A 16,718-nucleotide genomic window follows, 5' to 3' on the forward strand; every position below is an offset into this window, starting at 1 on the left:
CCAATCTGGAAAGCTTACTTCAGTTACAGAAATATTCTTCTTCAAGTCTGTGTTGCTCTGGAATAGTAGAATACCATGCAGAGGAAATTCAGCACTAGGGTGCTGAAGTTAGTAAATGGGTACAGCTCCTACTGAGGTCGATGCCAGTTTATATTAGGCTTGAATTTGGCCTATAACCTTTTCCTCAAGAGAAGTAAAGCTTTGCTTACATATTTCCAAAATTACTGTCTTTATCCCTATTGAATAAAATAAGAGTACAAGAGTCTAGAATCTTATCTCCGTTACACTGATGTAACTTGGCATAGCTCCAATGATTTCTCATTCACACTGATTTAAATCTGGAATAACTCCACTGATTTCAAAGTGGTTACTTTAGATTACCGGAGTGTAGCTGAGATCAGAATCTGATCCAAACCATTCTGGCCAATGAGCCCAGATAAGCCTATGGGTAAGTGTAAATTTGAATGGAATTAAAAAAAACCCTCAAAACCAAACAAAAACAAAAATCCAACCCAACTTACTGTCAGCAAGAATGGATCAAGTTTTCAGTGAAAACTGTAAGATCGCACTGGTGTTATGCCACTCTATTCCTTTACTAACGCCAAGCAACCAGAGATGATTTTTAGGAACATTTTCAACTGTCTATTTTTGGGCACAACAATATATTGCTTTTAATTAATATCCTGTTGGTGCTTTATAGCTGTCCACATCTGCTTGGTAGAACTGCATCATCCACACTTTTTACCCCATATTCCAAAGCTCTGTTTTCTCCTCCTCTTTATCTACCTTGAAGCAAAAGAATCAAATCAGTATTTACCCTAATGGCTTGCAAAATTTTGACCTGAGAAGTGTCTCTTACCCCCAGGAGATTTACTTACCAAAGGAATCCAAAATACTAGATTTCAGGTTTATACCTGTTACAAGAGAGCCATGCCACAAAGGAGATACAAGCAGATGCCTTTTATTTTCTCCCAACACCTCCCTCTCCTTTTCCACTTACAACTGCATGAAAATTGGGAAAAAGGACTTTGTCCAGCTTTGTCACTTCTCTTCAGGGATATAGAAAATCTTCACACAAGTTTAGACACCTCCCCCAACCCCCTCAAAAAAAATAAGTCATCCGCAGATTCACACAGACCAAAATCAGCTGTATTGGACCATAGAATGGAAAGTTTTGAACTAGAGGCATCTTCAGAGCCTACATAGAATGAACATTTCAGTGTCATGTAAAAAGATACAAACTCAAACTACAAATATGCATCCTGGAAATTTTTCTTCATCTCTGATCACTGAAGTCTTCATTGATATTTTCCAGGATTCTGTAAAACTGTTGGCACATATCATGAACCAAAGTGTTTTAGCCAGAAAAGTTTTATGGCTCTGCACTTGTACTAGGAAATTTCTCTTCTAAGGTTCTGATTTCTGTAGAGATAAATTAGACTGAAAGAATTCTTCATAAAATTCACCCAAGAGAGATCCACGGATATATTTATCAGCTCAGAAAAATCTACTGTGGATACAGAGACAGTCTAAATACAGAATTTACAGGGGGGTTTTCAGAAACTAGACCAGATCTTCTGGGTGTGCCATCTGTCTAGTGACTCAGACCAAGGATCTTTATAAAACTTCTATTTACTTTTCTGCATCACTCTCATAAGAGAAATAATATTTATATTCAGAAAACATTAGACTCTAATCATGGATGAGAGGGCTAGGTCCTGATTTTGGAAAAAAAGGTTTTTTTATAGAAATCCTGTTCCTTCTTCCCTTAGCATTGTAATCTCCTCTATCCAAGTCTTCTCCATGATAAAAAGGAACTGTTTCTAGAATCTCTTGCTCCAAACAGAAACCAGAAGAGATCCAAGGAAACAGGAATTTATTCCAGATTGTCTACTGTCCAAAAAGGCTACAAGAGCCTACAATATTTCTCTCCCGGAAAGATGTGACTCAGCAGATAATATCGCCTGGTTAAAAAAATGGGTAATGCTAACAAAAAGATGAGTTTGAAAAACAAAGCCCTTCTAATGCTACTGGCCTTCTGCAAAAGGGACCTTTGTTGCATACTACAGGGAATGTCTACACTGCAATTAAAAACCCACGACTGTCCCATGCCAACTGACTTGGGTTCACACAGGGCTTGGGCTAAGGGGCTGTTTAATCATGTTTTAGTCATTCAGCCTCACAGGTCCTAGAGTCTGGGCTCCAGCTCGAGCCTCTATATCACAGTTAAACAGCCCTTCAGCCCAAGCCCTTTAGCCCAAGTCAGCATGAGCCAGCATGAGCTAGCTACGTGTTTTTAATTGTAGTGTAGACATACTCAGAGTATCGCTGATATGCGCCCACTAGTGCTTATCGCTTATCACTGAGTTTGTCAGAAAAAGTAATGGTATTGCCCCCCATGTGGAAATTTCCACATTATTCAATAAAGTTTTTCCTTAGCTTCCTAGCAGCCCGAGCCAAAGCCCGTTCATGTCAATGGAAAGCCTCACAATAACTTCGATCAGCTTTGGTTCACACTGTTAGGGAGCTGGAGAAAGAACTCTTTTGTCTCCTATTGACTTCAGTGGGCTTTTGGTTCAGAAGTTAAGAATGCAGATGGTGTCTCTCCATAGTGCAGATAGTGTTTTACAGAGGAAGCACAGCAAGAATATCCATTGACAATCACACTTTTGTATCTAGATTCCTCAGGATTAATGTTTTATCTTAAACCATCATCCAAGTTCACAATTTCTCCCCAAAGCATTATCCATATTCACCGCATATTATGGGACTCAACCAACCAATTCCTCATATCTGTTCCTTTCAGACCCTTTTTGTTGCTACATATTCAGGAGAAAGGGTAGATACACAAAAGTTCTGATATTTCCATCTTTTCTTCATCAAAGATCAAAGTAGTCTTAAGGCTCTGCCCTAGATTCTTGTCTAACATGGTATCTCTTTTCCATATCAATTAGAAGATGGATTTTTTAATTTCTGCCCTGATTAACAAAGCTATGTACAGAGCCCTGAAAATCTACATCTCTGAATCATAGATTTCAGAGTAGCAGCCGTGTTAATCTGTATTCGCAAAAAAGAAAAGGAGTACTTGTGTCACCTTAGAGACTAACAAATTTATTTGAGCATAAGCTTTCGTGAGCTAGAGCTCACTTCATCGGATGCATCCGATGAAGTGAGCTGTAGCTCACGAAAGCTTATGCTCAAATAAATTTGTTAGTCTCTAAGGTGACACAAGTACTCCTTTTCTTTTTTTATCTCTGAATCATGTCCTTCACTTTGTTCTTTAAGGCACATAATAAAAGGTTCTAAAGTAGTAATTTTCAAATTCACAAAAGAGATTTACAAGCACAAGTTCCACTGAAAGCCAATTAGACTTTTGCTCTGAAATCCAATAGGCACCTTTGAAAATTTCCCCTTAGTGCTTTTATTGTTCCATGATTGCAAAATGGATATTATCACTTTATCACAGACATCTTCAAAGATGTAGAGCTCCCTGTCCATTTTGTGGGCAGCCAGAAGATACTTTTTGGTCAAGGAAATAAATAAACATATATGTGCAAGTTCTCTCAGTACTTTCTAGAAGCTCTATATCAGAATGGAAAAAAGAAGTGGTGGCATTGCCCAAGTTCCATCCACAAACCAAGTTCCACACAGAAAGGTTTGCCTCCTGGAGATAACAGAATGAGACACTACTCTCAGTATATTGTGCAGATGTTCAAAATATGACCATGCATCTTCTGTTGGACTCCTTGGGCCTGGCTCTCCCTCATTGAGGTACAGGTACACCCATAGGCAGGACTGGATTAAGGCACAGGCAAAATAGGCTCACATCTATGACCCGAGCTCCCAGAGTGATGCAATGGATTTAGAAATCTAAGTTTTCATTAAAAAAAATCTTTCTAGCCCTCATGGTGACTCACAGACTTTAAGGTCAGAAGGGATCGTGATCATCTAGTCTGACCTCCTGAACATTGCAGGTCACAGAACCGCACCCACCCACTCCTGAAATAGGCTCTTAACCTCTGGCTGAGTTGTTGAAATCCTCAAATCATGATTTAAAGACTTCAAGTTACAGAGAATCCACCATTTACACTAGCTTAAACCTGCAAGTGACCATGCTGCAGGGGAAGGCGAAAAAACCCCAGCCAATCTGACTCAGGGGAAAATTCCTTCCCAACTCTAAATATGGCGATCATTTAGATCCTGAGCATTTGGGCAAGACCCATCAGGCAGATATCTGAGAAAGAATTCTCTATAGTAACTGAGACCCCTCTCCAATTAGTGGTTGAAAAGAATAGCTTGAAAATGTGAACCAAGTATAAATTATGCAGTGATGTCTCCTGAGTCTGCAGATTGCCTCCGGCAGAGGGGATAACAGCAGCCATCAAAAACAGAAAGGAATACATCTGGTCCTACCTCCATCCCTGAACAGACCAGGCTCCCACTGTCCAGGGAGGCCCTGGACTAGTTGGGGATGGCTTGGAGGATGCCTTGCTGAGCTCTGCTGGATTGGCTTCCCTTTAGTGGGGCTCATGTCCCACCCTGGACTCCCTTCCTCCACTCTGGCCTATTGGCTCCAGAGGGCAGATTGAGAGAAAAAAAGTGTTGGAATTCTTTCAAGTACATACACTTGTCTTACCACATGAAATTATACTCACAGTGCATTGTGCACATTTCCATAACATGCTTGTCACTCTTCCATGCTGCAATCAGTAGTGAAATGATTAACAATGTTGATATTTAAATTATTGTAATTTCGCATTTGAGACATACTGAGATGAATGAGGTAGTTCACAATTGTCTGAAATTGTTTTGTCAGTTTATGCTTGGTTCATGTTTTCATGATTTTCTTCACAAACATAAAGGCTCTGGGCTCACTTTTTTTTTTTAAATAAAAGCTCAGACTCTGGAAAACTAGGTAACAGCTTAAAAAAAAGTATGAAGTTGCCAGCTTGATGTGATTCAGTCAAATTAAAGCCCCGAATTGTAGACTCATTTTCTTGGCTTCAGCTAAGAATTAGGCTGCTGGATCATTTCAGACATAGGATATTTCTTCACTGCTGAAAAAGGCCATTTTTTTTTACAGCAAGATAGCTAACATATATATGTTATTATATATGCATTAGGTATACTCCTCATGCATTAGGTATACTCCCGTGGATTCTAATTTTGTTAAGAAAACTCCACAAATTAGTTGGTATGGGGACTCAAGGGGACAGATTTCATACATAAAGCTATCTAATGGCTTTCCTTCTGCTTCACCTACTTCTCTGTGTACTGAGACTCAGATCACACCAGTCTGCACTGGTGGCAGCTGAATCACTGAAAAGGAAATTTCTTATTTGAGAATTCTTTTCTGTGACTTAGTTACACCAATGCAGACTCCTGCCCTTTAGTAACAATAACATTAAAAGTACCCATGTGGTGTAATACCATTCCAAGTTACAACTCTGAAAATTCTCAAATCAGTAATGAGAAAGAGGGAGGGAGGAAGGGAGAAGGAATTATCCTGCTGGAAAGCATGGAAATCCTTGGTTCCTACTAATTATCATCTGCCTATATGATATGACAGAGATATATTAGCCATCAGTGCACTGGTATTACTGAGTCACAGACAAAAATTATCAGGTAAGAATTGCTCTTTTAGTGCCCAGAAATGGAGGGGGGGAAATCGCTTTTTACTATTACATATAAGCAACAAGAGGTATATAAAGAGTGATCACTTACTACTTGAAGTAAAGAAAGATACCCAAATCCTACATTATCAAAGTTTACTTTCACGTTTTTCCATCGGGCAGTTTCATTGTTTTTTATGAGTTCCTCGCACTGACTAAAATTGTTGATTCTGTCGACTTCAAACCTTTTATCAGTTGTGGTGTTAACACAGTAGTAGAACTTCCCAGCAAACAGATTTACTCCCATGATGCTGAAAATTAGCCAGAATATGAGACAAACGAGAAGCACGTTCATGATGGATGGAATTGCTCCTAAAAGGGCATTCACAACCACCTAGTACACAAATACAGGGGGAAAAAGAAAAAAGTGTAAGAGTACTTACGACAATAAAATAATTACATTGTTTTATCAATGCTTAATCAATCTAAATTTTTATTAAAAAGCTAATACTAAAAATGTTAATGCAATATGTTAATGACAATAGTGTTACTCTATTCTTTTAAATATTTAAAGTTACCCAGAACAACAACAAAAAATTGAGAAAAACTAAAATAAATGAAGAACAAAATAGAAACCTGGTGGTAGTAAGATGAAGTCTTAAATTGATGTGCTCTATAAAAAAAGAGAGATAAATGTTAAATATAAATTCAGAAAATTAAAATAATCTAAAGATGCAATAAATTATAGTGTGCAAACTTAAAAATGATGGGTGGCATGTAGATTTGTTCAATATGCCTGTGAAATTAAAACTGAAAACACAATGCCCAAAATTTAAAAACCAAGAACTACATTAAAAGGATTATTCAAGTTTTATATAATATCTTTATTGCCTTATAGATCCATGCATTATTATTACAAAGATTAACTTCTTTGCATAGATAAGCAAGACAGTTTTGCAATATGTGTTTATTTGAATCAACATAGTTTATTTCAAGCTCCAGTCTTGTTTCATTTATTGAGTTTAATTCAGTAAACTTATTTTAAATGAAACAATTTTTCAAAATCAGTGAATGAACAATTCCAAAATCTACAGAGGGAAGCTGATAAAAGAAGAGATCAAAACAGCAAATGCAAAAGAGCACAGAGCTCTTTGAATAGACTAAACAGGGATTAAATTGACTATTAAAATACCTTTAAAAAAGTATCTTCCAAAATAATGCAGGGTTTTAGTTATCAATGAAAAGCTAGATTTCTATCCTGCAAAGCAGTTTCTGGATGGGGGAAAGGGAACTTCCTTTGGGAGGAATACATTTGATTTACCACATGAAGTATTATTAATTGCTTACAGTAGGTCTTGTATGTTGTAGAAATCCTTAACAAATCCTCCAGAAAATTTATCCTAGGCTTAGTCTACATGACAAAATTTTACCAGCATAGCTATGTCAGTTAGGAGTTTGAAAAAAAACCATACCCCCTAGATGACAAAGCTATGCCAGCAAAAGCTCTCCTGTAGATGCAGTTATACCAGCAAAAGAGTACTTTGACAGGATACCTAATGTCATTCAGGGAGGTTGTTTAAATATGTCAGCAAAGAAACTCCTTTGTCAGTATAAGCTGTGTCTCCACTAGGGGACTTTGCCAGCACAGCTATACCGGTATAGTTGTGCGGGCAAAGCATTAGTGGTGTACACACACCCCTAATCACCACCAGTATGTGATGCAATAGGATGGGGGAAACTGAAGACTGGCTCCTTCCCCTTCTCCTCCTTTAAAGCTCCGAAGTTCCACAGATGAGAGAACTCTCTCCCTCTTGAGGATGAAGTCCTGCAGGGCTTTAAAGATACAACACTAATCATCTGTGATTTTTAACTCACCCAGTGAGTAGATTTTGCTGGGGGATATGGGATGATACCCTTGAGTTAGCTAAGCAATAGCAAGATCATACACGGTTTTCTTTCATTAATTTACAGCTACTTGCCTACACTATTCCCTGGAGGCAAGATGTTACAATAGTAATCTACAGTAGAAACATGAGGTTGGTTTTTCTAATATACAGTAAATAACTCATGAGCCTGTCAAAGCTACAAAAAAATTGTGGGGAGTGTGCTTGGCTAAACAGCAAAGCAGTCGTTTCTCCCCAAGGTCTCTGATACTAAATCTACTGATGTATTGTTTATTTGTGATTTGTTTTGAACTCTGGACAGAATACTATATTGGACCTTGTAAGGAGCAGTTGAATCTTAATATACTAAACAAAATTTAATATATGGGCCTGATTCTCAGTGATGCCATTCCCGCAGTGGGATGGGAATGGAATGGGCTGTGGAGGTAGTTTTAGCTGGCTTTAATCTACCTTTGCACTACCTGTTTTCTGCTCCATGCAGGGGTCTTCCCAACCCCCTGTGTAGGTAAGAGCAATCTCACGGCTGCTCAAATTTATTTAATTAAATAAGAGCCCCCTATGAGTCCTGGGAAGCACAGTATAGCCATATAGCCACAGTATAGCCATACATTCCAGCTACACCCCTGCCAAGCCCCCAGTATGACCCCTTTGCCACAGCCTAAGATCGAGGCCAGTATAGAGCCTTTACATCAACTTTACACTAGCTGGGCAGGCCCCTGCACACTGGCTATTCTCAGGGGTCTTTTCTGCCTGCTTTAAGGACTCTTTCCATTGACAGCATGACATAAAGGGGCATTAATGAAACTGAGAATCACCCAAATACTCAATCAAAAGTTTAATTTTTAAAAGTGGAATGAATTTCTTCCTTAGTGGCTTCTACTCTTATTCGTAGCTTTAGGGGAAGTATGCTTGTGTTCTTAAGATTTTTATAATAGAAAATATGAAGTTCCTACAGAAATTTCTGTATATTCCAATCAATATTTTCATTTAGTAAAAAGGCTGAAGGGGTGACATTGAGGTTCTGGACACTGGAAAGCTATTCTTCAGAGACTGAGGAAAGGGCTATAGGAGACAAGGATTTATTTATCCCATCCAGTAAGAAATATAAATCTCTTGCAAACTAGGTTGATGAGATTGAGAATAAAATGAAAATTAGTAATGCGTGGATTGCTGGAATTCATTACTAGACTGAGTTGGTCTATGTCACTGTTTATCACTACATGCTTATCTGAAATTCTAGGTAAGTTGGTGCCTTTGACTTTATTTCTGAATGCAGAATCTCCAGTACATGTTATATTGATCTTTATTCCTCCCTTTAAAATTTTATCTTTACATAGAAATCTGAAAACAGAGATATCAAGAGAGGAAGATGGGGGTTATTTCCATGTCCTATATAAATTAGAAAAAATTGTTTTGTTTTACAAATGTAATGGTTGTCTCAGGTACTGGGATTAACAACAGATCCAGCACAGGCACCAGAATATTAACAACAACAACAGTTATTGTTATAAATAAATACATAATTATTGTTGAAGGAAAACTGCTGTCCAGGTATCTCACATCTTCAATTGAGAGGGCAATCCAGTCTCTCTATTCAGACTGCTAAAAAGAAAGACACTTGTTCTTGGAATTAGAATTAAATGGATTCCACCAACTCATTTCATATAGGGCACTGAATAACCATCAAATGCTAACAAATTTTGGTCACTACTGACCTGGATGCGAACTGGTGACCTAGAGATGAAAGGCTCTGTATCCTATTACCAACCCCTTGAGCTATCCAGGCCCCCTGGAAATATTTTTAAGAAAAGAAGAAAAGAAAATTAAACCTTTTAAAAAGAAAATTCAACCTTTTGGCACCAGTAACGAGCCTTTGCCCTATCCTGCAAAGCCTGTCAGACTGGATTCTTCATGCTGCTCCTATGCTTCTGGATCCACTTTTTAATTGCACCTTGTAAAGAGTGCTTTCACATAAGCTTGAAAGAGTTCTTTCACACGTAGTAACATGTAGAGTTGGAAACCATTGTTCTTAAATTTTGTCAGGAATGACTGAAATATACAAATATGAGGAGAATCTGGCCAGTACCTTACACAACTCATTCTATGTTTATATGCATATGCACTACATGTTTTTGATAGGAGGGCTGTAAAGTTTTAGATTTGCAGCCACATATGTATGAATGTCTTATGTGTAATTTGTGGACGCTCCTACAACAGTCACTGCAAATGTAATGAAAAAATAAGTTTAAAAGAGAAGTGAATATAGTGGAAGCTTCAAGTAATATTTCTTCATCACTTGAACAATTTAACAGAAAAAATAAATTGTCAACCTCTTTTTCTGAGGTACATTTTGCAATGGGTTAACAGTTTTGAAAAGCATACCTCCTGTTAACGCTCCCTCTTCAGAACTAAATCAGATATCACACAGTTATAAAAGATGTTTCTGTTTGAACAAGGGACTGTCTTACAAGGACTTCAGCTTTGAGCTGGAGGGGACCATTGCAACACCTAAGGGAGATAGGAACCATAGAACCAGTATCTACAGAAGGGAATTTCCTACTTTACATTCCATATACTTTGCCCTTTATAAGCAATTAGAAGGCAATTCTGGACATCAAGTCTATAAGTAGATGTATGAGGAACAGCAAATTTGAAGTGCAAACTCTGGAATCACTAGCCTGAAAGATTTCAGAGTAGCAGCCGTGTCAGTCTGTATTCGCAAAAAAGAAAAGGAGTACTTGTGGCACCTTAGAGACTAACAAATTTATTTGAGCATAAGCTTTCGTGAGCAACAGCTCACTTCATCGGATGCATTTGTTGGAAAGAGCTCTTCACATCACAAGACAACACAGAAAGCTTTTGAAGATCTACTGCCAAGACAACTTAGAACCAAATTCTTACTTTTCCTGTTTTTCAACCGATCAGAAGGATTAGGGATATACTGTCTATTGATAAAGGTTGATTTACTGGTATTAACATTATGAAGAACGATATCACAGATGACTGCTTTTTCAACAGAACACTGCTGAATTTTTCAGCAAAATTAATTTCAAAGGTGATTTTAGCTCCATGCAGTATATGAGAAGATCATAACATTTATAAAATCATAGAAATGTAGGGCTCAAAGGGACTCAAAAGGTCGTCTAGTCTAACCCCCTGTACTGAGGCAGGACTAAGTATACCATTCTTCTGCTTAAATCTATTTTAGGAGAAAGAAGTTCCTTGGAATAATTTGGAAGTGTTGTAGAAAGCCATAAGTCTATTTTAAAAGTATTGCAGAATTTAGGAAGCCTTCTTCACTGTTTGTAATAAAATTCATCCCATGGACTTAGTTATTATAATAATAATTTTAGAAAACAAAAATTATGTTAGGTATTTTACAAATTCAATTGAAAAGAAATAGTTTCCTACCTCAAAGAAATTATAGTCTAATTGTAATGAGTGAGAACAATAAACAGGAGGGAGGAGAGGGAGGAGGAAGGATGAGGGTTATAACAATAACATCACATAATTACTCAGTTAAGGGGCATATGTTGGTAGCTCAATTAAAAGGTTTTTGTTTTTCATTTAAAGCTAATAAATTAATCACTCGCTTCTTGTGGGCATATCCATTGATTTTATAAAGTTACGCCCTGTGTGAATTTGAACTAAGTAGTCTAGGGTAAGGAGTATTGGGCGGGGAATGATAGCAAGAAGAAATGAGAAGCATTTTGGAAGCTTACAAGTTCAAAATGGAATCATTCCAGCTCATTCAGCTCAGACAATGTATTATCATATACTATTATAAAAAACACATCCTCTGAGGAAACTAGTCTACTACCATTCTTTGACTAAACACTACAAGTTAAACATTCACAATAGACATACACCTTTTGGATACTGCCAATAGAATGCCAACTTTTTTTAAGGTTTTTTTAAGGTTTCCCTAATAATAAATTCAAAAAAGGTTGTACAAAAATAATATTTTTGTCTGTTTTGTACCTCTTGATTCCTCTGACAGAGGAACTACCTTTGGCACACTGTGCAGTTGTCCCATTGCTGATGAAAGTCAGACATCTTGGTAGGTGAAGCTAGCCTCAGTGTCCCTACTGATGCAGATAGCGCCAAGTGTTAGTGCGGCCAATGATGACATCGGCTCTGGTACCCCTGAATCTCCTGGCACTCCATCAGTCATAGAATTGTAGGACTGGAAGGGACCTTGAGAGGTTATCTAGTCCAGTCCCCTGCACTCATCAGGACTAAGTATTATCTAGACCATCCCTGGTAGGTATTTGTCTAACCTACTCTTAAAAATCTTCAGTGATGGAGATTCCACAATTTCACTGGGCAATTTATTCCAGTGCTTTACCACCCTGACAGTTAGAAAGTTTTTCCTAATGTCCAACCTAATCCTCCCTTGCTGCAATACCCCATAATTAGTTGTTTGAATGGGATCAAGGGATTGTCGGGATCCCAACGTGGGAAGTCAGGGCCAAGGGTCAGATCATGGGCAAACCTGAACCTGGGAGTAGTGGAGGAGTTTATAGTCAGATTCCAGGCCAGGGTCGATACCAAAGGTCAGAGTCTGAGTCAGGTTTCAGGGTCCAGGTCAGGAGGCAAAATGCAAGTCAAGCCAAAGTTGAAGCCAGGAGTTCAGGAGCAGGGAGCAGAAATGGTCATGGCAGCTACAGAAGATCCACATGGTTGCCTGGACACTTCCTGGAATGTCCCCTCGGGTTTCTATGGGGGGAGCTAATCAAGACCCATGATGCTGCTGCCTGTCAGACCCCATGAGCATGATCTGTGTCCACAGCAGGCCGTAGGGCCATGGAGCACAAGCTGGTTACAGCTGCTGCTGGGTAGCAGCATGGAGAGACCAGCAGCCAGGCAGATCTACCAGGCCTGGGTTCTAGACATGTGGGATCTTACAGAGATGAGCCTGGACATGACTATTTGGATTTCCACATAGGAAAAAACCCCCACAGTGACCCAAATTTCTTCCATTTTTTTGCAGATGCTGGCTAGCACTGCTGGTTCTGAATTTGTCCCTGAGCAGGAATCTTCAAAGGTTATGGTGTATAGGTAAATGGACCAGATCCCCCTATTAAAAAGACTGTGCTTCCTTATACCTTATGTTTGATTAGCTGATCAAGATTGAAAAATGCCTGATTTCTCTATCACTATGTCCTTGGTAGAGAAAAAATACACCTTACCTGAGGACACCTCTGGCTGCTTTTTCTACTCCCAACATGAGAGAGCAAGGCTATGGCCAGAGAAAGGAATAGCTGAACTGACAGCATTGTACCAAAGAAACCTTTGACATGTGACCTTTTTATTGTTTTTTAAAGATTTACCAGTCTACAGCTGTCACTTGGAGAGCTGTAGGTGACCAAACCTACCTAACTAAAGGTCAGGCTGAATCGTGGAAGGAAGCTCAAACTCCAGCAAAAAGCTCTTCCTGAAAAGCAACAGTAAATTCAAAAATGTGATTCATGAGAGCAATGATCTAGCCCATTATCCAGTTTTAAGACAGAATATGTGGTGGTGAGAGCCATGACTTATGAGTAGATGCCTTCAGGTATGTATGACTGCAGGATTCTGGCTTCTCCTCAGAGGTCTAATAGATCAAGAAACTACTATACTCTGACAAAAACTGTTTAGGGATCAGATAGAGGTTGCTCTGATATTCCAAAAGAGACAGTGGCCACCTTGGGTTCTTTAGGTGACAACATCTTGCGTCTCCTACCACAAAAAGAAAAAAGGTATGTTCTGTATCCATGCTTTATATCAACAACTGGCTTCAAGGGTGCCAGAGTGTTCCTGCTCAGTGCATTTACCAGCAACAGCAGCAGTAGTTGTAGGGTACTTCCCTCAACCTCTTTGTACACTTTTTCCAAACACACATACAAAAAATATTTTTCAAAGGCTACTGAAGTACATCAGAAGCACACTAGGAAGCCTGCTAAACAACCACTGGATGATCAAAATGCTAAAGGAGCACTGAAGGAAGATAAGGCCATTGTGGAGAAACTAAATGAATTCTTTCCATCCGTCTGCACAGCTGAAGATATCAGGGAGATTCCCAAATCTAAGCCATTCAAGTGACAAATCTTAGGAATCGTCCCAGACTGAGATGTCATTAAAGGAGGTTTTGGAACAAACTGGTAAATTAAAAAGTAATAAGTCACCAGGACTAGATGGTATTCACCCAAGAGTTCACAAGGAACTCAAATGTGAAATTGCAGAACTACTAACTGTGGTATGTAACCTATCTTTTAAATCAACTTCTGTATCAGATGGCTGGTGTATAGCTAATGTGACATCAATTCTTTAAAAAGGCTCCAGAGGTGATCCTGGCTATTTTAGGCAGTAAGCCTAACTCAGTACCAGGCAAATTGGTTGAAACTATAGTGAAGAACAGAATTACTAGACACATAGATGAACACAATTTGTTGGGGAAGAGTCAACGTGGTTTTTGTAAAGGGAAGTAATGCCTCGCTAATTTACTAGAATTCTTTGAGGAGGTCAACAAGCATACGGAAAAGGGTGATCCAGTGGATATAGTGTATTTAGATTTTCAGAAAGCCTTTGACAAGGTCCCTCACTAAAGGCTCTTAAGCAAAGTAAGCTCTCATGGGATAAGAGGGAAGGTCCTCTCCTGGATCAGTAACAGGTTAAAAGATAGAAAACAAAGGGATAAAAGATAGAAAACAAATAAATGGTCAGGTTTCAGAATGGAGAGAGGTAAATACTGGTGGCCCCTAGGAGTCTGTACAGGGACCAGTGCTATTCAACATATTCATAAATGATCTGGAAAAAGGGGTAAACAGTTAGGTGGCAAAATTTGCAGAAGATACAAAACTACTCAAGATAGTTAAGTCCAAAGCAGACTGTGAAGTGTTACAAAGTGATCTCAGGTATTAGAGGGGTAGCTGTGTTAGTCTGTATCCACAAAAACAACGAGGAATCCGGTGGCACCTTAAAGACTAACAGATTTATAGGGGCATAAGCTTTCATGGGTAAAAAAATCCACTTCTTCAGATTCATAGGATCTCACAAAACTGGGTGACTGGGCAACAAAATGGCAGGTGAAATTCAATGTTGATAAATGCAAAATAATGCACACTGGAACACATAATCCCAACTATATAGATAAAATGATGGGGTCTAAATTAGCTGTTACCACTCAAGAAAGATATCTTGGAGTCATTTGTGGCTACTTCTCTGAAAACATCCATTCAATGTGCAGTGGCAGTCAAAAAAGTTGACAGTGTTGGGAATCATTAGGAAAGGGATAGATACTAAGACAGAAAATATTATATTGTCTCTATATAAATCTGTGGTACGCCCACATCTTGAATACTGCATGCAGATGTGGTTGCCCCATCTCAAAAAAGATATATTGGAATTGGAAAAGGTACAGAAAAGGGCAACAAAAAATTTTAGGGGTATAGAACAGCTTTCATATGAGGAGAAATTAATAAGACTTGGACTTTTCAGCTTAGAAAAGAGACGACTAAGTGGGGATATGATAGAGGCCATACAGATAGATAAAATCATGACTGGCATGGAGTAAATAAGTAAATAAGGAAGTGTTATTTACTCCTTCTCATAACACAAGAACTAGGGGTCACCAAATGAAATTAATAGGCAACAGGTTTAAAATAAACAAAAGGCAGTCAAACTGTGGAAGTCTTTGCCAGAGGATCTTGTGAAGGCTAAGACTATAACAGGATTCAAAAAAGAACTAGATAAGTTCATGGAGAGTAGGTCCATCAATGCCTATTAGCTAGAATGGGCAGGGATGCAAAATCATGCAAAACCAGAGTCTTGTAGCAAGTTTGCCACTGCAACCAACTTCCCATCATCTTTCTGTTGAAGGGAGTCTTTAGGCATTTTACTCCTGATAGTCCCTGATCAGCTTATATATGGGACTTGAAGCATTATTGGGTGGAGAAATTTCTGAAAACCAAATCCTGTAGCCCCAGAATTTCCCTCTGCCCTTAAGAATGCTCCAGGATGGTATATAGCACAAAATCTAATTCCTCATGGCAAAGTCAAATCAGTGCCATCCAGCAAAAGAAGGAAGGAGTAGTATTACAGACCCTTCCTACTGCCTGGAAAGTCAGAAGGGCTTTGGTAACCACATGCACATAAGGATGCTTCCCCTGCATCAAAGGTAACTTGGATGTAATATGAAAACAGCACTGCAATACTAATTTTGTATCTTGCTTTTTTGAGTTGGAATCAACCAGTGTTACTTGACAATGGTTGTGTCCTACCTCTATAGGTTAGCAGTGCACATATTCTGCTTTTTGGACAATTGGTTGACCAAAGACAGCACAATAAAACTGGCTTAAGAATCAGTTGTGTTGCCATAGGGGTGCTGGAGTTACAGTACTGGAATTCAAAGTAAACTACACAAAGTACTATTTTGTCCCCTACAGACAAATGGAGTACAAGGGAGCCCTGTGGATTCAGTTCAAAGCCTTCCTGCCCCAAGACAAGATCCAGGGCATCATAATTCTAGCAGAAAGAATTTTTCAGTGTCAGTGGTGACTGCTTGACCCATGCTATCAATTCTGAATCTCATAGATGTAAACTGTATTTATAGGACCCATAGCAAGTCTCCAAACAAAACTACTTCAATAGACCCAGATATCTAAAGAGAAGCAAGGATCACAGGAACGCCAACATCACATCTGGGTAATGGATGATATCCAGGTCTCTGTGTCCTTGTTGCAAGCCAGAGACAATCTTCAACAGTACTTATTACACCAGCACTAGTTCAAGATACCATGGATGGGAATGGGAAGCCCACATAGAATAAGTTCACACTCAGGACATTTAGTATCTCAGGAACAATAGCTACACTCAAATGTTCTGGAGATAAGGAAAGCCCTAAATGCATCCAACTTAGAGAGGCCTAGTTTCCCAAATCTTATGTTCCTGATTCAAAATGCAAGTAGGCCACCAGGTTCTGTATAAAAAAGGAGTTAGATAGTAAGTTGCTCCTCTTGTAACAGAAAGTTTGCAGGTGTGGGAAAAGGCTCTGTTTTACATGACATTGTCTACCACTACTTGCCTAACAGGAAAGGGAAACATGACTGCAGACATACTGAAGTGATTAGTTACTTTATCCTCTCCCAGTTTACTGGTCTCCACCTTAACAGTCTGGTTCCTGACATGGTACAGGGCCCAGAGGCATGATGTCTCTCAGCAC

General features: G+C 38.9%; 1 protein-coding gene across 8 annotated transcripts in view; it reads right to left on the reverse strand.

Moving 5' to 3' along the window:
• The window catches only part of LOC119863438 (sodium channel protein type 1 subunit alpha), a 188,885-nt gene that overhangs the window by 14,937 nt on the left and 157,230 nt on the right, over positions 1-16,718 (reverse strand). For 7 of the 8 annotated variants that reach the window (XM_038421912.2, XM_038421916.2, XM_038421911.2 and 4 more), the window contains one exon: positions 5,725-6,006. The exons of the other annotated variant lie outside the window; for it this stretch is intronic. In XM_038421912.2, the coding sequence (XP_038277840.1) occupies positions 5,725-6,006 (282 nt within the window). The remainder of the gene's footprint in view (positions 1-5,724; positions 6,007-16,718) is intronic. 8 annotated transcript variants of the gene reach the window in all.

Source organism: Dermochelys coriacea, chromosome 11 (genome assembly GCF_009764565.3).
Source record: "Dermochelys coriacea isolate rDerCor1 chromosome 11, rDerCor1.pri.v4, whole genome shotgun sequence".
In the NCBI taxonomy this organism is placed as follows: domain Eukaryota; kingdom Metazoa; phylum Chordata; order Testudines; family Dermochelyidae; genus Dermochelys; species Dermochelys coriacea.